Here is a 24,304-nt window from a genome sequence, read left to right on the forward strand (position 1 = left end):
CCCGTCCTTTCCCCATCGTAGGCTTCCCATGTGGAGTCGGGAGACTGGGAGTGTTCAATTGAACAAGAGAGAAATTCTGATAGGAGGTTGAACTGGATGAGTATACCGAGACTAGAAAAGGACTAGGAAAAGCTCTAACACAAAGGCCCAGGAGTGGGGAGGGGAGACCTAACAGTGGCTTTAGAAGGTAGAAAAAAGAAAAATTCAGTTGCCAGCTTACACCCTACCAGGCTCAAAAACCATTTTGTAAAATGTTAACCATTTTTGTTGAAAGCCTTTCTAATGTCTGACATGCTTGGGGTTGATGGGCTCTTCATTCTTTAGCCTTAAGGGAAAAAAAAAAAATCACCTTTTATCAGTGGGAGAGGGGACAGACCAGGAGACTAGACTCACTCTTCTCACCCCAGATGCCCCGGAAGCCCAGGGCAGCAGTCCGAGCAGGCGTTCGGGGCCACACGATCCCAGTTTCACAGAAGGGACCTCTGCAGCCAGCGTGCCTCCCGTGGCCAGCTTCCTGGCAGCAGGTTACTGTTGCTTGTCTTCAGTGGACTGAGAAACCGAAGGGTGAAGATTATCAGGAAACTGAACTCTCCAGAAAGCAGCTCCCTGAAGGCGGGAAGTGGGTCTGTTTCCCTGCTGGGTCCCAGAGCCCAGCATCTGCAGTGCAAACACATTGGACGAGCGCCAAATAAATGTCTCAGGGAGGCCCTCGAGAGGATGTGGTTTTACAACTGCTGGCTCCGGAGATGTCCCGTGGAGGGGACCAGATCATTGGCTTGCGTTTCAGTGACTCATTACCCAACACCTTTACTAGCCAGACAGACTCATCCCCTCTACTTCTTAAAGCAGTATTATTGTCCCCATTGTACAGGTAAGGAAACTGAGGCTCAGGGTGGCTCAGTCCATGAGTGGCAGCCAGGCTCTTTTCAATGCCCTACAGCTACTACCCCACAGTGAGGCTCATCTCTACCATTCTTAATTGGCAAATTGAGGAAGGCAAAGGACCAAAAACCCAAGTGTGGCTTGGATGGGTGGATGGATAGATGGATGACCAGAGACTTCTGTAAGCAAGCTAGTTGCTTCCCTAGAGTATCCAGGGGCAGGTGGGTGAAGAGAGGGTCCCAAGCCTAGGTGCTTGAGAAATCGCTGAGGCCTGCAGGCCTTTGTGGGGCCATCAGGAGCAGAGGGAGTGTCTGTGGCTGGTGTCCCCAGAGGCCCAAGCCAGGACTCTCGTGGGTAGAGGGAGGGAGGCCAACTCCAGATCAGCACAAGCAAGGGCCTCCCAAGACCAACCCAGGTGGTCCCAGATACGGCTGCACAGGGTCAGCTGCCTCAGCAGGTAGAGAACGACCCCTCACAGGTCAGGGATTCAGCAGGGAGGGTGAGCTGACCCAAGGACTGGAGGGGTCCCTGCATAAGCAGATAACTGTGGGGTGATTTACAGCTTTTCTAAGATGGCTCAGGGTAGGTGCCAGAGGGAGAGAGCCAAGAAGGCAAAGACTGGACTTTTATTTTAAAGAAAAAAAGCACATTGAATGCAATTCGATGAGTGAATCTGGGTTCAGCTGGGCTGACAGGAGCTTGAGCTTAGAAATGAGTTTCCAGAGGATTCCATCTCTCCCCTGAGCCCCAGCCTCCCCGGAGCCTTCAGGGGCCCCCCACCCAAGCAGTCAAGCAGCAGGGCCTCTGAGATATCCAGGCGGTCACCCTGAGCCTTCCAGGGGCCTGTCAAAGCCCTGGGAACTTTAAGAGCCTCCCAGGAATCCCCCATCACCAGGTGTGGGGGGCAACACAGGCAGCAGAAGAGGACCTACTGTGGGAGGGGGCGCTATTGTTGGAGAAAAGCCAGGATGAGAGAGGTTATGTAACTTGTCCAGGCCCAATTGTGTGGGCAGGCCTGCCTTTCAACCAGAATCAGTCTGGTTTGAAAGTTTTGTTCTTTTAGTTAGAGCTCCTCGGATTAGCAGGAAGGAAAGGTCTCCTACCGCACTCCCCTCCCCCAGGCTGTGAAGCCCTGCCCACTTCCCCTGCGCTCTCTCTAGTCTTAAAGGCCCAGCTCAACCCCCACGCCCCCTTCTCCCTCCTGCTTTATGAAACCAAAACGTGTAGAAAAAGTAGAACAGGGGAGGGACAGGGAGTGAACACCAGTCCAGGCAGAGGCCTGCAGGTGGGAATGAACCCCTGAGATTCAGGAGACCCCTCCGAGTGGTCCTGGTGAGACCTGAGGGGTGCTGGAGCAGGTGTCTGAAGAGGTCGCATGAGGCCAGCTGCAGGAGAGCCTCAGGAGCAGGTGTGGGGCCTTCCCAGGAGGTAAGGGGAACCAGGGTTCCCTTTCACGTTCCAAGTTCAGGGGAAGGGAGCTAGGTGGGGTGCAGTATTTAGAGGCCAGGGCTCTAAATACTTTGTTACCTCTAATCCTCAGAACCCCCTGGAATGTCAGGGCTGTGCCATAATTACTGCCCCACGTTACAGATGAGCACCTGAGACTCAGCAAGGTGCACGACCTGCTTGGGCCACACGGTTCCTCTCCACCACCCCCACCAAGCTGATCTGGTAGCAGGGGCTCCCTTGATCTAGCCCTGGGTGGAGCAGGAAGCAGATGCCAGTGGGAAAGGGTGGGTAAGGGAAGCAGTGGGACGCGGAGGAAAGGAGGGAGCTGAGCCACCCCAGACCCTCAGCCCCGGAGGAGACTAACCCCTTCAGCAAGGACAGGCACTGTCCAGCCCCTGCCCGTGGCCGGCCACACGGGGCTCCTTGCCACACAGTCGTCAGCTTGTGGGTGACCAGCCAGAGACTAGAGGCTGGCACCAAAGGTCCACCTACTGTCCCTGCACATCCTGTTCCCCAAGTGTCACCGCTCCCACACTGCCTACACCTGCCAGGGGAGGCCCCACGGAACCCCACCCCAGGAGGAAGTCCAGGTAGCAGAATGTGGCAAGAGCTCAGGCATTGGTTTCTAGTCCTGGCCAGTTGCATGGGCACAGTCAGTGTGACCGTGGGCAAGTCACTTAACCTCCCGAGCAAGAGTCCCTCCTCTGTAAAATGGATGTGAACCTGTGGCCCACCGCTGGGCTCTGAGGACTAAATGGAAGAGCCCAGCAACGGGCACCTGACACTGAATGAGTTCCTGGAAAATGGTGCCCACTGTAATGAGTACATATTAAGTCGAAGAAAGGAAATAAAAAAGGAGAGCTAGGTTTGAATCTGGGCTGTAACTCTTATTTGGACTGGTTGCTTCCAATCCCTCAGACTCAATTTTTTTTGAATTTGTAAAATGGGAAGAATGATTGGACCATGTGCCCTCATAGGACTGACGTGGGGTGTCTTTCTTTGTGGCTGTGAACTGCTCCTCCCTTGGGCTTGAGACTTGCTCAAGAGACAGAGATGGAGCCCTGCAGCTGCAGAGTTCCCATGGCCACACCCTTTCCTGAAAGCAGGGACAGACCCTTGCCGCCTCTGGAGAAAGCCCTTTGGCCTCCTCTGCCGGCCTTGGCAGATTCCGGGTCTCAGAGCTGACCCTGGGCTCTGGGTGCGAGCTGGGCCCCTGCACTTGCAGGGGGTCTGCACATGGGGCTCCTTGCCCCTACGAGGCCATTAACGTGCATGTTGCCACGTCTCTATCTTCTAGCCACAAACATCAATTTAATACAGACAAGGGGCCAGAGGCTCAGAGAATGGAGGGACTCACCAGGGCCACACTGTGAATGAAGTAGAATCAAAGCAGGGCATTGGGTTCTAAAGGCAGTGTGAGAGACAAAGATGGCACTCTCCAAGGAAGGGTTCTGTGTTGGAGGCTGGGAAATTGCTTTACCCTGCCCAACACAGCCAGTGTGCATCTGGCAGAGAGCCACACTGCAGGAAATAGAGCAAGATGCCACCCCCTAGACCCTGTAGCGCTGGGCTACCTGAGGGACCCCTGGGCGATCTGAGACCACGCGCTGGTTAACTTTCCCTCTAAGCCAGCTGGAAAGGCCGGGGCCAGAAGTCCCGATTTTCATAGGCCCCTCAGGTCCAGGCAGGCCAAGACCAGGGCAGACATAAGTTCCCTGCAGGATCTTCCCATGATCCACTGAGGAAGTTGGTGACCCGGCCTATGGGCCGATGCTCCTTAAGAGTGAGAGCCAGTGGGACCTCAAGGAAGCCCAGGAAGCCGGGAGGTGGAACAACTACAGACAGGATCTCGCCATCTGTGTGCTCGCATCTGTAATGATGGTCATTCCGACATGAAAGGGGATGGAAATTGACCCTGGAGTCAAAGGAGCGAATGTGGCTGATGTCAGAACCCAGGAAAACCAGATTCTCCCAGGAGGGTGTTTCCCCAGCGTGCCCAGGCTGGGAGAGTTATAGAAGGTTTGTCCGAGACTGGTGGCCAGTCCAGGCTGGGCAGCCACAGGAAGGTTCAAACCTCAGCTTCCTCACATATAAAATGGGAACAATAGAAACACTTCCACTCAGGACCTCAAATAGCCAATGATGTTGAAAAAGAACAAAGCTGAAAGACTCACACTTCCTGATTTCAAAACTGACTACAAAGTTAGAGTACTTTAAATAGTGTGGTTCTGGCATAAGGACAGACATAGAGACCAATGGAAGAGAATAGAGAGCCCAGAAATAAACACATACATGATTTTCTTTTTTTTAAAGATTTTATTTATTTATTTGACAGAGACAGAGACAGCAAGAGCAGGAACACAAGCAGGGGGAGTGGGAGAGGGAGAAGCAGGCCTCCCACCGAGCAGGGAGCCCGACGCGGGACTCGATCCCGGGACTCCAGGATCATGACCTGAGCCGAAGGCAGTCGCTTAACCGACTGAGCCACCCAGGCACCCACATACATGATTTTCAACAAAGATGTCAAGATCATTCAATGGGGAAAGGACAGTCTTTTCAACAAATAGTGCCGGGAAACTGGATATCCATGTGCAAAGGAATGAAGCTGGACCCATTCCTTATACTGTATACAAAAATTAACTCAAAATGGATCAATGATCTAAATGTAAGAGCTAAAACCATAAAACTCTGAAAATAAAACATAGGGGAAAAGCCTCAAGATACTGACTTTGGTAATGATTTCTTGGATTTGACACCAAAAAGCACAGTTAACAAAAGAAAAAATAGATAAATTAGATTTTTGTCAAAATGAAAAACTTTTATGCATCCAAAGACACTAACAAGAGAATAACAAGACAATCCACAGGTTGAGAGAAAATATTTGCAAATCATATATATGATAAGGGATTCATATCCAGAATATATAAAGAAACACAGCAAACACAAATAATTCAAAATGGCTAATAAGCACACGAAAAGATGCCCAACATCATTAGTCATTAGGGCAATACAAATCAAAACCACAGTGAGACACCACTTCATGCCCGGTAGGCTGGCTGTAATTAAAACACACATGGGCACACAAGCGCGTGCACATACACACTCACACACACACACTAACAGGTATTGGTGGAGATGTGGAGAAATCAGAACTCTCGTGCATTGCTGATGGGGATGGAAGTGAAGCAGCTGCTGGGGAGCGTGGGCTAGCCTTCTAAGCTAGTTAAACGTAGGATCACAGTATGATTCAGTAATTCCACTTCTAGGCAAATACCCCAAAGACCTAAAAGCAGGGATTCAAACAGAATCCCAGAACACTCATGTTCATAGCAGCATTATTCACAATATTCAAAAGGAGGAAACAACCCAAGAGTCCATTAACAGATGAATGGGTAAACAAAATGGATATATACAGAGAATGGAATATTGTTTAGCCACAAAAAGAAATGAAATTCTGATGTCTGTTGAAACACGATGAAGCTTTCCTTTTAAGGATTTTATTTATTTGAAAGAGAGAGAGAGAACAAGTGGAGGGGAGGGGCAGAGGGAGAGGGAGAGGCAGGCTTCCCGCTGAGCATGGGGCTTGATCGACCCCAGGGCCGTGGGATCATGACCCAAGCTGAAGGCAGATGCTTAACCAACTGCACCACCCAGACGCCCCAAAACATGGATGAACCTGAAAGACATGCTAAGTGAAAGAAGCCAGACACAAAAGAACAAATATTGTATGATTCCACTTCTATGAGGTTGCTAGCATAGGCAGATTCATGGTAAGTAGAATAGAAGTAGGAGATGAGGGGAGGGAGGGGAGGAGTTTAATGGGTACAGAGTTTCTGCTAGGGATGATGAAAAGTTCTGGAAATAGTAGCGATGGTTGTGCAGCATTGTGAACGTACTTAATGCCGCTGAATCACGCATTTAAAAATGGTTAAAGTCGTAAGTTTTATGTTACGTTTATTTAACACAAGAAAAAAAAGTAATCGTAGAAGATTATAAGGTTAAAAAAACCGAACACAAACCTCTACCCTCTACTCATTCCCAAGTGAGTCGAACGAGGTTGCATCAATGGTACAAGCCAGGTGCGCTCATTGTCGGCAGTGCATCCAGCTTCACCATATGATGGGCACCAGGGCTTCTGCCGCACTGGGGACACACTCAAGAACTCCGGAAAACAGTGATGCCCAGCCTCCCACCCTGAAATTCAGATCTAACTGGCCTTGGGTGTGGCCTGGGCATTGGGACCTTGGAGAACTATGGTCGTATAAGATTTGGCTCCCTGTTACATTTCTGATCTTATCTCCAAGTACCCCCACCTCGGTCCCTTGGTCCCAGCCACACAGATCTCCTTGTCCCTTGAACATATCAGGCACTCTCCTGCCTCAGCCCTCACCCCTCCTTTCCTCCCCAGTAGGGCTCAGCTTCTGTTTTCCCATTTCTGCTACTGGGAAGCCCTGAGCCCATCTGGCCGCCCCATCCCTGTGCTGGCTGTGATCTCTGCAGTACCAGCTGGCTCTTCCTATTGCCCAATAGTGGGTGCTGTCAACACCAGCGGAAGGGGCTGTCATTCGCCTACCTTCTCACCCATTGCTCAGGGCACCAGATCTTCGCAAACCACATACCTCCCGCTAACCCCCAGGGGCTCTCTGACCCAGGCCTGGGAAGGTAGCAGCCTGGCCTAGCCCAGTAACCCAAAGTCCACCTCGGTGGCATCCCCAGACCCACGCAAAACGGGAATAAGAATATCATGTTCACAGGGCAATTGTTGGAATTAAATGCATGTTGTCACTTGAAGCCATGGGGATGACTCTCTGATGGCAGAATTTAATATGCAATGGGAACAGAGTTGGGAAGGCATTCTGGGAATCGGACGGTGCACACATGCGGCTCACCCTGGAGGTGCACATGCAATCGTAAGTCTGGGTCCCTTCAAACCTGTTTCTGCTCTGTTAACTCCCTATGGTGAGCAGCGGGAGGCGGTCCCCTTAGTGTTGCCCTTAGCATCCCCATCTCCAAAACCTTTGTCTTAGGTGAGCATCACTCTGTTGTCCTGCAGATGAGGACACTGAAGTTCAGAGAGGGGAAATGACTTTCCAAGACCCAGCAAGTGAAGGTGGAGGCCGGGTGAGGCTTCAAGGAAGCATTTGGCTCCTGAGCCTGGGGGGAGACCCCGCTGGAGCAGGTCCAGGGCAGGGCCCCGGTGTGGGCAGCCCCCGGGGAACAGGGGGCCACTCTTGCTGGAAGCCCAGGCAGTTTCAGTTTCCACACCCTTCACTGTGTGGTTTGTGGCATCAGTTAGACTCTGGGTGAGGAAGAAGGGCATCCCGCCCACGGCCTGCTGCCTCCAGGCTCCTCTGCAGGAGAGGAACATCCGCTGCTGGAGAGCATGCAGAGAGCAGAAGAAAGTGTCTCTGCCACCACTTCAGGCCGGTCAGGACCTTTCACAATCCGGCTGGGGCCTTACCTCCCTACCGGGTGCCCTGCACACCCCTTTGGGCCAGAAAACTGCCTTCCAAACCAACTGTGCCCACTTCCCCACTGGCACACCTTTGCCCTTGCCATTCCTTCCCCTGGAGTCCATCTGCCCTCCTGCGGTCTCCCAAATCCTTGCCCACCCTGCAAAGCCCAAGCAGGGCCCTCCGCCTCCATTCCAGGGGCTCCCCCTGCTGTGCGTAGGTGCCAGGAACAGCCAGGAAGAGTACAAGAGTCCGTGGGAATTGGAGTGCAAAGAGGGCCATTGAGAAGCAGATCTTGTTTTCTGCTAAGAATAAAATTGAAGGTGCGAGTGACTCTCTTGACCCAGGCCGCTGCGGCCAGTAAGTCCTCCAGGTCACCACTGCAGGCATCGAGCACAGCCACAAACCTCACACAGCTGACTGTGTCCTGTGGAGTGGGCGCAGATGACCCAGCTTCCCGGCCCCGGGCGACCACGTACCACAAAGTGTGCACAGAGCGTGGAAGAGGTAAGGCTATCGAACCACACATGTCGCCTAAAAACACCATCTTAGGCTTGAAAACAAGAATTGCCTGGTTTTGTTTTTAAATATTTTCCTTTTAAATGACATAAATAGGGGGCACTTGGGTGGCTCAGTTGGTTAAGCGTCTGACTCTTGATTTCGGCTCAGGTCATGATCTCAGGGGTGTGAGATGGAGCCCCGTGTCTGCCTCCACACTGGGCAGGGAGCCTGCTTAAGATTCTTTCCCTCCCTCTCCATCACCTCCCCCGTCCACCCCCCACCCCTGCCATGCACATGCACATGCACTCCCCAGCGCTTTTTCTCTCTCTCTCAAAAAAATTAAAAAGAAATGACATACATAATCTGTGTTCACTTATGGAAAATTAAGGGGGAAATAGAAAAATGAGCTTACTTTCAAATCCACAGAAATCAATGCTAACACGTAGGGGGGCCCCCCCGTTTGTCCTACACGAATTATAACTCAAACAAGAATCAACTAGCCTATCTTTTTGATTTCAGGGGCAGAGTAAGTCAGAGGCCCACAGACCTGGGTGGGAGTCCCCGCCCTGCCCTGGACATGTGACCTCGGAGTAGGCCTGCCCATGCCTTCATTCAGGAGATAGGAGGACATTGACAGAGAAAGAGTCTGTCCTCATTCCTTCAGAGGGCCACAGCCAGGGAGGCACGGAGAAGCCAGCTGGTAGCAGCAAGGGCAGGACAGCTAGGGCCTCCCTCTCCCATCTCCTGCACTGTCTGCGTACGAGCCCCTGTTGCTCGGGAAGACCCACTCCTCAGCCACTGGCCTCCTTGATCTTCAAGGCCATCGGGGCCTGCCCTGCTGCAAGTTCTCCCCCAAAGTCTGAGCAGCTTCAGTTCCCAGCAGAGCCCCTCCAGGTCTGGCCCTCCCAGCCCCATCTAGGCCACTCTGGTCCCTCCTTCCTGCATCAAAAGGCTCCTGCCCAGCTAGAAACGTGGCCCCATTCTCTCACCCAGGAATGTCTCCTCTTCTGAGAATCCACCCAAGGAAATAATCCTCAAGTGAAAAATTTTGATACACAGAGATCTACCCATTGCCTCTCTGTCCAGAAGAATGAATAACTGGCAGCAGCAACCTAAATGTCCAACAATAGGGGATTGGATAAATGAATCATATGTCTACCAAACCCAAAGCTGGACTGTGTAGCCATTAACAATGGTGTTTTGAAACGAGGAAATCACACCCACACCCACACATGTTCAAAATGGAATTATGCTGAAAAGCAGAGGGGAAGGGTGTCCACAACAATGTGAGTACATTTAACCCCACTGAACTGGACACTTAAATGTTAGGATGGTGAACTTCATGTGAGGTATACTTTACCACAGTTAGAAATCAGTTTTAAAATGCAAGAAAAAGAAAGTCGGGGAGAATACAACACTGTGTACACAATCTGCTTGCACCTATGTAAAAATAATCTTAGGGAAACACAGCGAAATATTACCAGTTGTCTTTGTGTGATGAGACTAAGGGTGCTTTTTTCCTGGTTTTCTCTATTTTCCTTTTAGGATCTTATACTTAGATGAGAAGGTATATACATAGCTTCAAGTGCTCAGAACAGAATCGGTGCCCAGGGAACATGAGTCTCTCCTGATTTTCTGTGAGGCACCAAAGTGGGGCCTCTCTCCTAAATGCGGAACCTCGGAGTCTCAGAACTGGGAAGGGAAGGGGCAACAGCAGCTGAGCCGGCACATGGGGGAGAGGTGGGCCCATCCTTAGCCCCCTGTGTGTCCCTGGTGAGTCATCCCCCCACCCGGAAAGTGGTGTCTTCCTCTGTCCTCTGTGTGTTGGGGAGCTCAGCTCCTCCCAGCTGTCTGGTTTCCAGATGAGGCTGGAGCCTAGCCTCAAAGGGGAGCAATGTGGCTACGAGTCAGAGGGAAAAGTTCGGGCTTACTTCCTCCACCGCCTTGGTAGTTCCTGCCCAAAGCAGGGGGGAGATGTCACTGTAGTATGTGGCCCAGCCTCCTCAAGCCCTTACTCTGCCTTTAACAACCGCCAAAGGGATAGGATGGGGATCTCGATAAAACCTGGTCCAGAACTAGGTTTTCCCTCTTAAAACAACACCCAGTGGCTTGCTTGCATGGTCTGGGAGGGAGGGGGAGGTGGGTGAGAAGGCACAGCTCCGAGCCCTGCCCCTCCCTGTGCCTTGCCCAGTTAGTAGGGAAGCTCAGTCTTCAGTGCTGGACAGTGACTTCCTTGAGGGCAAGACAGTCTCCTTCACCTGACTGGGTGTGGGGGTGAGGCTAGGGGTCCAGCTGAGACCACCTAGCAGAGAATACCGCCCGGCAAATATTTGTAGAATATAACTAAAGTGAAACGAAGAAGAAAAATGGGTTCAGGAAGGGACCATGGAGGCATTCACAGTTCCTACCTTTATTCCACAAACACTGAACACTGTGTTGAGGATGCAGACCGCTGTTTTCTGCAATAGAGTCTGGCTGCCTGCTGGGAGCAGAGCCACTGGCAAGGCGAGATTGGGAGGTGGGGGACGGGACCCTGCTTTCTCTGGGCTTCTGTGCCCCTCTGATTCACTGCTGAGGCAGGTTTTACGAGATCTAAAGCCCTCTCAGCTCAGGTAGCTGGTATTCTCACCCCCAACTTTGTCTCACTGACTGGCCCCGCTCTGAGGCCCAGCCACTAACTTCCTGCAAAGCTGCGATGCTCTTGATCATCTGTATAACAGAAATCAAATTATCCCTCCCCTGTGGCTAGTCCACCTCTGCCTCACTCCACAGTGGCCTGCATCTCAATGTTTTGCCACAGGAAAACACAGGCTATAAATAAATACCAGGTGGCCACATGGATGAAATGACAAACACAGACCTACCGAGGGACAGAAGCGGCTAGCTCCCATGCTGAGTGTTCCCACCACCTCTGAGCCATTATGTCTGCTTTTTAGAGTTTTTTGGTCTCCTCCCTGCTATTAGGCTACCAGCTCCCTGTGAAACAGTTCAGGCCCACCGATATTTATCAGTCACCAACTGTCAGGTTCCACGTAGACCCCTACTAAACGCTGCACCTATAAATTAAAAGACCACATGACTAAGCTTGTTAAAATTGTGGGTAAAATTAGAGTTCATGGGCCCTAACTGAAAAATGATGGGGCAGCTCATATGAGTAAAGTATATGAGCTTTAATATAAGCTCTTAGTGCCTCAGAAACCACTTTTGTTTCCCTCTCTCACTGTGAACTAGTGCCAGGAACAGGGCTAGCTCTCACCTGCGCTCGGGAGCGTTGAGAGTGCTATGGTATTAGACGTGATCCTTCTAGCTCACGGGCCCCCTTCCACTACGTAAGACTACTCATTTTCCCAAACTGTGAGGCTACGGGTTTAATGCCTTGGGCTACGGTGGGGGGCGGGCTGTGTCCCTCGTACACAGCAGTTAGATCACTATGTCTTTTGTGTTACAGATTTGTCTGTAAATTGAGCTTCCAAATACTTCTATCAGCCTCATCTGATCTTCTTACTTCTCTGGGAGGTAAGAAGAACAGAAATTTCCCCTCCATTTTTGCTGATGTGGCCCAAAGATCCAATGACCTGCTGTGCTGATAGAGGGTGTTAAAACACCCTGGGTGAGAGCCTGGAGACTGGAGCCAGGCTGTCAGGGTTTAATCCCCGCTGGGTGACCTTGGGCAAGCTACTTAAGTTCTCTGTGCCTCAACTACCTCCTCTGAATAATAGGGATGATCTCATCTACCTCATCAGTTTACATGAATGAATAGATAAACAGTCCTGAGAACAGTGCCTAACTCATCTTTAGTACTCAGTGTTAGCTGTCCTCATGGGCTGGGCTGGCCTGAGCATCAGACGGGTTCGAATTCAGAGGCCTGGGGGCAGTGATGCTGACAATGACCTTCTTTGGCATTTGCCCAGGCTCAGGGTGAGAAGCTCCCACTGGCCACTTCTCTCCCCATCTGTCTCTGGTCGTCCCTAGGCTGGATCCTCACTGCAGCCCAGGGAGCCAGCAGGGGAGGGGAGGAGGCACCTGGAGCTCATGAAGCCTGCAGTGGCTCAGAGGTGGGACAAGCCCAGAGCATGGCTGCATGTCCCTTAGAAAGCTGCCACAGGTGGGCTCCTTTCTTCCTGCTGCTGCCTTCCCTGCCACACCCTGCCCCCCCCATACCATCCCCCACTGCCCAGATCCTGCCATGGGGGCTGCTCCTTGCCAGAGCTCTGCCCTCGGGAAGGTGGGGCCAAGGGCCCTGGGCTGGGACAGATGTCCTAGATGTAAAACGGTCTGCCCTGGCCTACCGAGCACCCTGGATTCCCAGGCCTTATCTCTTCGCCCCACTTCGCACTCTCAGTCGGAGCAGAGGTGATGACTCACTGCCCCACCCCCCACTGCAACCCCCGCCACTTTGTGAGGGCCCAGCTGCCAGCCTGGTGCTTGGGTTGGGCTGAGCCAGGTCTGCCTCCGTTGGCATCTCTGACCTGAGCCCACCTCTTCTTTGTAGAGATGGGGAAATGGGAGCCCAGAGAGGAACAGGGTACCCTCCCCAGATGGCCCTCTGAACAGTGTGTGGTCAGGGCAAGCGGGAAGCAGGCCATTCGCATGCTGGCCACAGGCCCCAAGCAGAGCACGGCCCGGAAGGGAAGGAAGGCTTGGCTCATTAGCTCTCATCCTCCTGGCCGTAGGCCCCAGGAAAGGGCCCAGGGAGGGCCAGGCTGCTGGCTGAGGCTGAGCCGGCTGAGTGAAGGACCAGGGAGTCCTCTGCGGGGCTGGAGGGGGGGCACCCTCAGGACAGCCTCATTCCCCAGCTCTAACCAGAGAGGTCTCAGCTTTGTCCCCACAAGCCACTGGGGACAGCCAGAGCTTGAGACACAGAGGGGAAGGTAGAGGCACAGCTGCCAGAAAAGCTGGGGGGGATCCGGGGTCCAAGTAGGCTCGCAGGCTGCGTGGGGCCCACACCAAGCCATCTCGCTTCCCGAGCCTGTTGGGTGCCGCTATTTCATGGGGGACAAGGACTTGAAGTACACCTGCACTGAACTGAAGAAAGGAAGCAAGGAATTGCCCCGCCTTGCTGCCTCCTCAGAGGACCCCGAAAGTCTGCGAGCAAGAGAGGTTTTGTGAGGGGAAAAGAATTGTCGTTCAGCGTGCCAGCAAGGTGCTGGGGACTTGATTACATTAGACGGCCTCTTTAAAGTCTCCCATTTGGTTGAGATGCTTATTAATATTGATCTGGACTGTAGAGCTGGGGAAAGTGAGGCTCGGAGAGGTCAAACAGCTCGCCCAGTCTCTAAGTAGCGGAGGCAAGACCCAAATTCAAGTCTGTCTGGTCCCCAAACCCTTGACTCCCACCTTCACCTCACATGGCCTTCTCAAGCTCTCACCCACATATTAGATTCTCCTACAAAGATCCTGCGGTGGGGGGAGGGTCCCCCAGAGAAGTCAGACCTGGGAGTAGAGAGGATATCCCTTGCCCACCGTGGTGAGGTTTGCAGAGAAGTCAGTACCCCAGACCAAGGACCCCCTTCTTCTCCCAACTCAGAAGGGACAGAAGCTCAGGTTATGCCCCAGGATAATTAAGGCCAAAAATCGACCGCTATTTTTATGAGAAAACCCCCCTCCTGGAGCCGCATCCCCATTAACTGCCACGGGGAAATTTCAGCCCCGCTGGCCCTCCCAGAGCCCGTTCTGCTTGTTCAGTGCCCCACCGTCTTCACTCACCCAAAAGGCATCTCTGAACTGAAGCTGGGGCAGCATCCTCAGGCGAATGCCACGGCAAAGCTTGCTCTCCTGCCACAGGCAGGGCTGAACGAGGGCCAGGAGCCAGGCGCACCGTCCCAGGCCCGACAGCGCTGGCCCAGGCCCCCCTCCCCAGCCGGCGCCGTCTGCAGCGCCTCAGAAGGCGGCCGCAAGCCAGAGAGGAGCTGCCGGAGGGAGGAAAAGGGCTCAACCTGTTTTGTTTGGGGCTAGAATCAGCAGCAAAATGAGGAAGGAGCAGTGGCCTTCCAGTGATGGGAGGGCGGGCCCTGGTGTCCGGCCGGCCCCTCGCCAGCCCTGTGCTGATGGAGACGCAGGCAGGCTGCAGCACTGAGAGCACAGATACCAGCCCGGGGTGGGAGGCTGCAGCCAGCGGGAGAGGCAGGCTGGCGCACAGGCCAGGCGGGAAGGCAGCCTGGGGCCTGCGCAGGAAGGTTTGTGCAAGTTCCCCTGGGGCAGGCACCAGGGCCCTCGCCCACAGGAAGTGGAGTCGCAGGGCTCCCTCGTGCAGCCCCGCCTGACACCCGCCACCCTGCTGCCCGCCTCCCCTTGTCCCCTTCCAAAGCCCTCGCTGGGCCATGCCCAGTGGCCAGAAACTTCGGGAGCCTGAAGCCCACTGAAGCTGTGGGCAAGGACAGGGCAGGAACCCGAGTGCTGTTGCCCACCACCCCGGCCCCATGCTGAGCCAGGCGCAGAGCTGCTAGACTCTCCACCCCACCCCCCCACACCAGCAAACTGTACTTGAGAGGCTCACTCAGGCCCAGGACATCGCTATCATTCATCAAACCCTGGCTGCCTGGGGCCCCGATCCACAGCTCGCCCTCAAGGAGCTCACAGTCTGGGGGCAGACAGCTGTGTGTTGGGGGGTGTGGGAGATAGAGATGGGGTGAGCAGGTAACTAGCCAAGGGAGAAGAGCCTGAGCTCTCATAGGCACTGCCCCCTAAATCTCCAGATTACACACTCTCTGGGGCAGGAAGCCCCCCCGGCGCCCCCCCAGGGAGATGGGAGTCTTCAGGTTGAAAGACTATGGTTCAACTGAGAGACAGGATTATAAAGGCAATGTGGGAGTCTGAAAACCCGGGTTGAGGTCCCCGTTTTTGTTTTGTCTGGCCTCTGCCCTTTAGTGGTTGAGTGGGTGGTTTATCCACCCTCCAAGTCTCTGAGCTTCAGTTTCCCTATCGGCCACCCCCACCCCCATCTTTAGAAAGGAGACAATGTTGAGAATGTTACCAGGATTTTCGGTTTGGTTAGGCAGGTGCTGGGGACACTGACCTTGGAAAGAGCCTTGGGCTGCCGCCCCAAACACAGCCCCAAGGAGCCAGGGCCTGACCACTCAGCAGAATATGCCTTCAGGGGGGCCTGTGCCCAAGCTGGGTAGGTAAGAAGGGATGAGTCAGCCTTGTCCACAAATCACCACCCTTACCAATGCCTCCTTTACCACCGACTGCAGGTGGTAAGACAGATGAAAGCTCGTGTGGAAGAGAGCTCAGCTCCCAAGTGCCAGTTATGTGTGCCCAGGGTTAGAGATGGGGCACACCCATACTTCTGAAATAGCCGCCCCAGAGAGAATCCTTCAGGGAGAACTGCAGAGCAGTGGGGCTGCCCCTGGTAGACCCCGACCTCCAGAACCCTTAGGTTTGAGCCAATAAACATCTTCAGCATTGAAGGCACCCACATTTTCTGTTGCTTGCAGCTGATGATGTAGCTAATGGTGTACATATCACCTTGAACCCTGAAGGCCAAATGCGGAGGCTGCACCTTATCCTACTGATCTCTGATAGCACTGACTCAGCCTCCCTAGCCTCGGTTTTTCCATCTATCAATTGGGGTGATGCCTCTAGTTCTGGAGGCAGACTAGAAACCCGCTTGTGATAGAAGGCTTCCACCCTCTCATTGGCAGAAAACTTCACAGCCTGGCTCCTTCCCCTGCCTCCCCAGGGGTTCCTCCCATCACCCCCAACAAATTTCTGCTCCAAACAGGTCTTTTCCCTTTCCCCAAAGGTACCTTTCCACTGCTACACTTTTCCCCTCTGCTCTCCAGCCTCCCTCTTGGCATTCCTTCCTCGACCTTCCTTACCTGGGCAAATTCCCCCAGGGCCTACCTCAAGGACCCCGCACAGGAGGCCTTCCTTTCCCAATTGCTCTGGTCTAGCCAGGATGGCCCCGGAAAGATTACCGTGCTGGTCGCGGGCCAGATCAATTGCAGAAGGAAGTGATGGGAGGCATCCAAAGAGGCTCCCAAGTTCTCGGCTGCAGAGGACTTCCTCCTCCCCTCACCGCACCCCACTTTCCACAGCTCCCAAGGCCAGGCCGCCCGAACAGCAACTCGGCTTTGGAGCCCTGGCCTAGTGCAGGGGACACCATGAAGCTTTCTACATAACCCACCACACTTAGTCCTCACCTCACCTAGTCCTCACCTCACCATTGCCTCCACTTCCCAGGGGAGCAAACTAGGGAGTCAAGTTTATGTGACTAACCCAAGGCCTCACAGCCTGTGAACAGAGTACTGGGCTTCAGACTCAGGTCCGTCTGATGCCAAAGCCCATGCACTTGATCTCCATGGGTGGCTTTTATCAACAGCCCTCTCTTAACAGTGGGTTTCACCCTTCCTTTCTCCAGTTCTGCCTCCAGAACCTCTCACCCCTAATCCAGAGCTGGAGAAACTGAGCCTCAGGAGGTTGTTGGGGCTGGTGGTGTTATTGGGTGAGAGTCCAGCGCTGGCACACCTTGTCCAAGTTCACTGTGTTATTTGTGTCCATTGAGGACATGTTGGCTGCAAGAAACATAAAACCAAAGGGTCTGATGTGGAGGAAGTGTGTTATCTCCCACAGGTGGGGCCGGAGACAGTGTGGCCTCCAGATGGGGTACGTTAGGGCTTCAGCTCAGTGTCTCTGTGGTTCTCCTCCATTTCTGTCTCCCCCTGGGCCTGCTGCAGCTCTGCACTATCCAAACAAAGCCACATCTACAGGAAGAGAAAGGCTACCTCTCCTTGCATCTCATTTTCTTCAAAGTCCTCTCCACCCTCATCCTCCCAGGAGACCTCCCCTGCTGTCTCGTGACCAGAAGTGAGCCACATGTTCACACTTCACCACTGGGAAGGAGATCCCTTGGGGTGTCATGGATGTTGGGAGCCAACCACCGTGACTACCACAGCCTTCTCTCAGCCAAGTCCACAAACACCGCGGGGCACCCACTCCTGCCAGGCCTTGTTAGAACTGGGGCCCAGAGGGCAGGCAGACCTGGTATCTGCCTGGAGAGGCCCACAGACAGGTTCTAGAAAGATCTCTCCTGATGAGAAGTAGCTAGGGGTGGGGGGTAGGGGGTAAAGTCAGAAGAGGGTGTTATAATACCCCTGATAGAGAGAGAGTGAGATGAGGCCTAGGCGGGGCACCCAGGATGGAAGAGATGGACAGCAAGCCATGGAGGAGGTGGAAAAGCAGGACAGAGACACCTGAGTGCCCCTCAGAAAAGGGAGATCTTTTCGGGCCTCCCTCAGTCACCAGCTCCCCCAGGGAGGTGAATCCAGTCCTGAAAATCACAGGTTTTTAATGACTGTTCCAGTTGCTTCAAAACTCACTTTGCCTTGAGGTGCGGGTGGCTATGCCTCAGGCCAGGCTCTGGCTCCTCTTTTAAGGGGGCGCCGCCTGCCCAGGCAGAGCCCCAACCTGTTTTGCATGGTATTTGAACACATCTGCTTGAAGGATTCAAGATGTAGTAGGTCCAAGGACTGAGAATAAAATGCAAAATCAGTGTTACATCGATCACCATCGCCAGCCCCTGGGCAGGGCTCCGCTCCGGAAGCCACTTCGTTTATCCTTTTGAGCCAAATGAGCAACAAAATCAATACTATTAGCCACCGTTGAGGGGATATCAGTACCTGCAGGACCTGCATGCATTTTACATGCTTTAGCTCATTGACTGCTTTCTACCAGGACAAGCTACATCATTTGTGGGGTCAAGGCAAACTGAAAATGTAAGACCTCTTACTAAAACAGCAAGGACAAAAATCTCCACTAAAGGCACTAAAATGTAAAGTGTTTCCCTTGGCCGTGTTCTCTCAGTCTGTCCTGGTGCTTTACTTGCTATTGAATGTGCTTCTGCCCAAACCCCATCAGCTGCTGGGTTTCCTCTCCGGCCCACTGCTGGATGGAGTTCCCTGGATAGGGGCAGGGGAGTCAGCTAGTCCTCTCCCCTGCCCCCGTGGATAGCAATCCCCAAGGGTTTTGCACACTCAAGCTAAGATGCACTTTTCTTTCTTTTCTTTTCTTTTTTTTGAAGATTTTATTTATTTATCTGACAGAGGGAGAGAGAGAACAAGCAAGGGGAGCAGAGGCAGAGGGAGAAGTAGGCTCCCCACCGAGCCGGGAGCCCGATGTGGGGCTCAGTCCCAGGACTCTGGGATCATGACCAGAGCCGAAAGCAGATGCTTAACTGACTGAGCCACCCAGGCGCCCCAAAGATGCACTTTTCACCTGCATCAGGAATGGGAGAAAGACTACCAACGCCCCCCCCCAAGTCACCTGCTGAATGTGCCATGGTTCTGTCAGCCTAGGGCAGTGACAGCCACCAACATGCCCCATCCTGAGGTGCCACCAGGCAACCCTGAGCCTCCCCACACCTGCACCCAGGTCCCTGGTGGGGGCAGAGAGTGGCAGTGGTTGCTAGGCAGGAGTGGAGGAAGGAAGCTGAGAACCAACTCAGGGGAGGTAGTAGGAGCCAGGACCACATAGGAGCCAAGGTTCCAAGCCCTTCACTGTCTCATTACACTTCACTTACAAAACACAAATTCGAAGATAATATTATTAAGAATTTCAAGGGGCTCCCGGGTGGTGCAGTCGGTTAAGCGTCCGACTCTTGGTTTCAGCTCAGGTCATGATCTCAAGGGTCCTGAGGTTGAGCCCCACGTCGAGCTCCGAACTCAACGCCGAGTCTGTTTGAGTCTCTCTCTCTCCCTCTGCCCCCGCCCTACTCTTGTGCGCTCGCTCTCTATCTCTCTCAAATAAATAAATAAACCTTAAAAAAAAAAAAAAGAATTTCAAGATGGCAACTGCAGAGCATCAAGCCCCAAACACAGGGCTCTTCTGAGCAATGGCAGCCCGCATACCTGTACTAGCGGCTCATCCCTGAAGCCAAATCTCTTCACTACTGTCTGTTTCCCACACAACAGAGTAACATTTTCAGACCCAAATTTGATCATGTACCTCCCCATTGTCACTTTGCTATGACTTCCCATTGTTCTTAGGACAATGGGCATTGTTCTTTTTTTTAAGATTTACTTATTTGAGAGAGAGAGAGGGAGCGGGGGTGCGGGCAGGGAAAGGGAGAGGGAGAAAGAATCCTGAAGCAGACTCCCTGCTGAGCACAGAGCCTGACACGGGGCTCCATCCCAGGACCCTGAGATCATGACCTGAACTGAAACAAGAGTCGGCCGCTCAACTGACTGAACCACCCAGGTGCCCCAGTGGTCATTGTTCTTACACAGCTTACAGACCCTGTGTGCTCCAGCCCCAGCCTACCTTTCAACCTCTTCTCATACAGGAAAAATCTGAAGCAAGAGCTTGGAGCATCCCGGAGAGGGGAAGAGGCTGTAAAGGAGTGTCTCAAAGCTACTTGGTGACATCAGGAAGCCAGAAGGCCTTTACCATAAATTTCACTTGGAAATGGCATTGCCTGTGGTCCAAGGGACATTTTTTTTGTTCCTTTCATTTCTAACACGCTGTCTTAATAACATCTGTCATTCTCCAGGCAGGCCAGTCAACACATGCATCTCCTTCCTTCCTGGAGGAGCAGAGTGCACGTCCATGACGTTGGCCATGGCTGTCAGGTGCCCAATGGCTGAATCGAAATGTTCCTGTACCTAACCACTGTGGTCCCTTGTTCCTAGGGGAAGCCAGCAGAATCCCTTCAGGTGGCCAGAGGTACATGTCCCCTGGACTGGGGCTCACACTTTCAACCCCACCTACCTTGTCCGGGAACAGAAAAAAACCCATTGTAGTGCACTATTAGCCACCGTTGAGGGGATATCAGTACCTGCAGGACCTGCATGCATTTTACATGCCATTAGCCTCTACTAAGCCTTCCTTCTGGGGACATGAAAACAAGGCACGGCTCCTGCTAGTCTGGTGGGGGAGGAAGCCCAGGTGGGGACATGTGCTGAGTGGCAGGGCAACAGTGAGAGAGAGAGGCTCTGCTGGGAAGTCCTCACACAGGAGGGGATCTGGGGCCTGGTAAATGAGAAGGAACTCACTGGTGAGACCAGGCAGGATGAAGGGAATTCCAGAAAACCTGCCATAGGCTGTTTAGGGTCTCACTGTATCCGGCCCTGTGCCAAGAACTTCATGTCCGGTAGGTCTCACTTCATCCTGCAGATAGAAAAACTGAGGCTCAGAGAGGTCAGTTAATTGTCAGAGTCCCATCCTAAGTGGAATCTTTCCTCCCTAGGGTGTGGGGCTGGAGGTGAGAGGCTAGGCCAGGGTCTGGGGCAAAAGCATGATGGGAAGGGAAAGAGGGGAAGTCCCCAGCTGAGGAGGAAGTGCGGACACCAGGGGCCAGGCTGGCAGGGGTTAGGGCTCCCACGTAGTATCTGTCACCCGAGGAGATATCTTCTCCCAGGCCCTTGATGGTTCCTGAGGGTGTGACCCTCAGCCCCGAGGCCGTGATACAGATTGTTTTTCAGTTTGCACCGGGAAAGCAGTTGCAAATAGCAAGGCTTCTTCCCACTCAGACAGCTCTTCTGACTTGACAAGAAGCTTTCAGATTTACTAATTCGCAGCCGCAGGACTGTGACTCTGAGTTTCCAAGCACTGTGAGTCTTCAGAAGCTGAGGTGCTGCTCAGGATCCTGGAATGACATCAAAGAGGTGCAAAGCGGCCAGTGGGCAGCTGGCAGAGTAACCAAACAGAGAACCAGACGTGGGAAGCGGCTCCCTCAGTGAGGGCCAAGAGTCACCACCACCAGCTCACTGGCCGGAGGACAGAGGCCTGCGTGATGGAAGGGCCCACAAAGACCATCTGGAGGTTCTCAAACGACAGGACGAATGCCTCCCAGAAGCCCTGAGCGATTTTGTAAAAAAGTATAAGGCGAGCCTCCAACTTAGACCTCCTGACTGGGAGGGGGCCGGGGAATCTGCATAGTGTGTAGGTTTCACAAGTGAGGCAGACATACACCCTTGGGTCAGAACTCCTGCTATCATCCTACTGCTTCATTTTACAGACTGGGAAACTGAGGCCCAGCAGGAGCGAAGCACTCGCCTGACTCTAGCAGGGAAGGCAGGCTGTAACCACCTCCCACCCACCCCAGCCCCTGGCCCCGCCCTCATCCCCGCCCAGCCTGTTTGTGTTTTCTATTGCGCCGCTCTCTCGCCTAAGAACTTCAGAAGTTTTTCGGCATCCTCTTCCCAGTTGGGTTGGTTTTAATTTCGTCAGAAAATGACTTGTTCACAGTAAGGCCAAGCTTGATTCTGGCCTAGTCGATGTTTACTTACCACTGAGAACTTGGGATTCAGAGGCCAGGAGACGTTGACTTCACTTGGCGGCCGGAACTCCACGAAGTTGAGACAGAAGGAGGGGACCCCGGATGTAGACAAAGGTTCCCTGGGCGTGCGCCGAGCCTCGGAGGCGAGAAAGTTGCGGGCGGGTCCAGGGAGGGGGCATGGAGCGCTAGACTTGGAGTAGGAACAGCGGGGTTTGAAACCTGTCCCAGCCTCACCTCGCCAAGACTCGGTTTCCTTATCTGAAAAAACGGGGTTAATGCGCCTCTGTATTTAACAGGGTTGCTCTAAATTAGAGCTTAAATAAGGTGTTTCTAATGTGCCTAGCCCAGACGTTGAGAACATGAAGAGACGCCAAGCCCAGCTCGCACACACAGCAGGCTTCCAACCCATGGTGGTGACGCATCGGAGACAGGGCATTGTCGATGCCCACAGCCCTGTGCTCTCAGGCTCAGCGGGAAAAGCCTCACTCTCAGCGCTTCTAATAGCAGAACCAGGCTGAAGAGTGACTGGCAGCCTGAGCAGCGTGGGGAGCTGCCCAGACAGCAGACTCTCGTTAGACCATGAGACCCCCTGTTCTGGGGGTGCCGTTGTCCAGCTCCTAGTTCCTTCCCAAGCCTGGCCCTCAGCAGCACCCTCCTCCGGGTTATCTGTAAGAAGCATGTTTTCCAGTATGGAGGTTCCTCAGAAAGTTGAAAACAGAGCTACCCTATGACCCAGCAATTGCACTACTGGGTATTTACCCCAAAGATACAAATGTAGTGATCTGAAGGGGCATCTGCACCCCAATGTTTATGGCAGCAATGTCCACAATAGCCAAACTATGGAAAGAGCTCAGATGTCCATCAACAGATGAATGGATAAAGATGTGGTATATATACACCATGGAATATTACACAGCCATCAAAAGATGAAATCATACCATTTGCAATGAGCTGGATGGAACTGGAGGGTATTATGCTGAGCGAAATAAGTCAATCAGAGAAAGACAAGTATCATATGATCTCACTGATATGTGGAATTTAAGAAACAAGGCAGAAGATCACCGGGAAAGAGAGGAAAAACTGGAATGAGATGAAACCAGAGAGGGAGACAAACCATAAGAGACTCTTATCTCAGGAAACTGAGCGTTGCTGGAGTGGAGGGAGGTGCGGGTGGGGCAACTGGGTGATGGACATTGGGGAGGTATGTGTTGTAATGAGCACTGGGTATTATATAAGACTGATGAATCACAGACCTGTACCCCTTAAACAAATAATACATTATATGTTAATTAATTGAATTTAAATTAAAAATAGTATTGGGGAAAAAAAGCATGTTTTCTCATTTTTTAAAAAACGTGTACATTTTTATTTGGATATGATTTTAAATTTAGAGAAAAGTGTACCAAGAAGTCTTGTCTCCTTTACCCAGATTTACCAGATTGTTTAACTTTTACCGCAAGTGCTTTATTATTGTTTCTCTATTTTCATACATGCATATTAATTTCTTATATTATGTTGATGTGGCATCCCTTCACCTCTAATTTCTTCAGTGTATATTTCCTAAAAATAAAAACACTCTCTTACATAACCACAGTACTGATACAACGCTATTGTCGAGGCTGCACTCCTCATTCAAACTAGATTCCAGCAATTGTAATGTACCTTCAGTCTATTTTCTTCTCTCCTGCTCTCCTTCAATCCGTGACAGTTCTTTTGTCTTGTCTTGACTTTCATGACACTGACACTTTGGAAAATTGTAGGCCAGTCACTTTGTAGAATGTCTTTCCAGGGGCACCTGGGTGGTTCAGTCGTTAAGCGTCTGCCTTCGGCTCAGGTCATGATCCAAGGGTCCTGGGATCGAGCCCCGCATCGGGCTCCCTGCTCCGCGGGAGGCCTGCTTCTCCCTCTCCCACTCCCCCTGCTTGTGTTCCCTGTCTCACTGTCTCTCTCTCTGTCAAATAAATAAATAAAATCTTAAAAAAAAAAAAAAAAAAGAATGTCTTTCCATTCAGGTTTGGGTCTAGATCTTTTCTCATGATGAGATTTAGAGCTTGCCTTTTTGGCAGAAAGACCCCAGAAGTGGTTCTGTGTCCCTCTCAGTGGTCATATCAGGAGGCATGCGGTGTCAGCTGGCCCCATCACGGTGATGTTGACTTCGGCTGCCTGACTGAGGTGGCGTCCACCAGTTTTCTTCACCATAAAGTTACTGTTTTTCCCTTTGTGATTCATAAGTAGCTCATAGGAAAATTTTTTGAGACTATGTAAATATGTGTATCCTGTTCCTCATTGCAACTTCACCCACTAGTTGGCCTCCATTGATGATTTCCTAACTCCATCGGTCCCGATGTGTTTGTTAGTTGGCAGCCTACTGAAAGGGAGAGAGTCCCCTTACTCTCATTTGTGTATTTATCCATTTGTTTATATTAATGTGGACTTCTATTGCATCCAATGAGTTATAATCTGTTACTATTATTTATTTTGATGCTCAAACTGTCCCAGATTTGGTGGGTGGGAGCCCTTCTAGGGTGCTTTCTGTTTCCTTCTGATACAGCTCTATTGCTTTTTGAGCACTTCCTTAATTTCTTGCACAAGATGCACAGGCTTATCTTGTAGGTTACCTCCCCCCAGCTCTGCAATCAACCTTTCTCCAAGGATCCCTGGTTCCTTTCAATGGTGAGCCCAAAGCTTTTGCTTTTAACTAGTTGCTCTTTCTCTCTTGTCTCCCTGAAATGGTTGGACTAGACTTTGAGGAGAGGGTCCAGGCTTTGTAGGAGTGGGTGAGCCAAGAGGTTTTAGGTCATTG

The 24,304-nt window shown here is 52.3% G+C and overlaps 1 protein-coding gene across 1 annotated transcript in view; it reads right to left on the reverse strand.

Moving 5' to 3' along the window:
* PSTPIP1 (proline-serine-threonine phosphatase interacting protein 1) overlaps positions 1–14,038 on the reverse strand; it is a 45,836-nt gene extending 31,798 nt beyond the window's left edge. The window contains exon 1 of the mRNA XM_021693984.1: positions 13,992–14,038. Within this exon, the coding sequence (XP_021549659.1) occupies positions 13,992–14,027 (36 nt within the window). The 5' untranslated portion in view covers positions 14,028–14,038. The remainder of the gene's footprint in view (positions 1–13,991) is intronic.
* Positions 14,039–24,304: the final 10,266 nt, after the last annotated feature.

The sequence above is a fragment of the Neomonachus schauinslandi genome, chromosome 9, assembly GCF_002201575.2.
Source record: "Neomonachus schauinslandi chromosome 9, ASM220157v2, whole genome shotgun sequence".
NCBI lineage: Eukaryota > Metazoa > Chordata > Mammalia > Carnivora > Phocidae > Neomonachus > Neomonachus schauinslandi.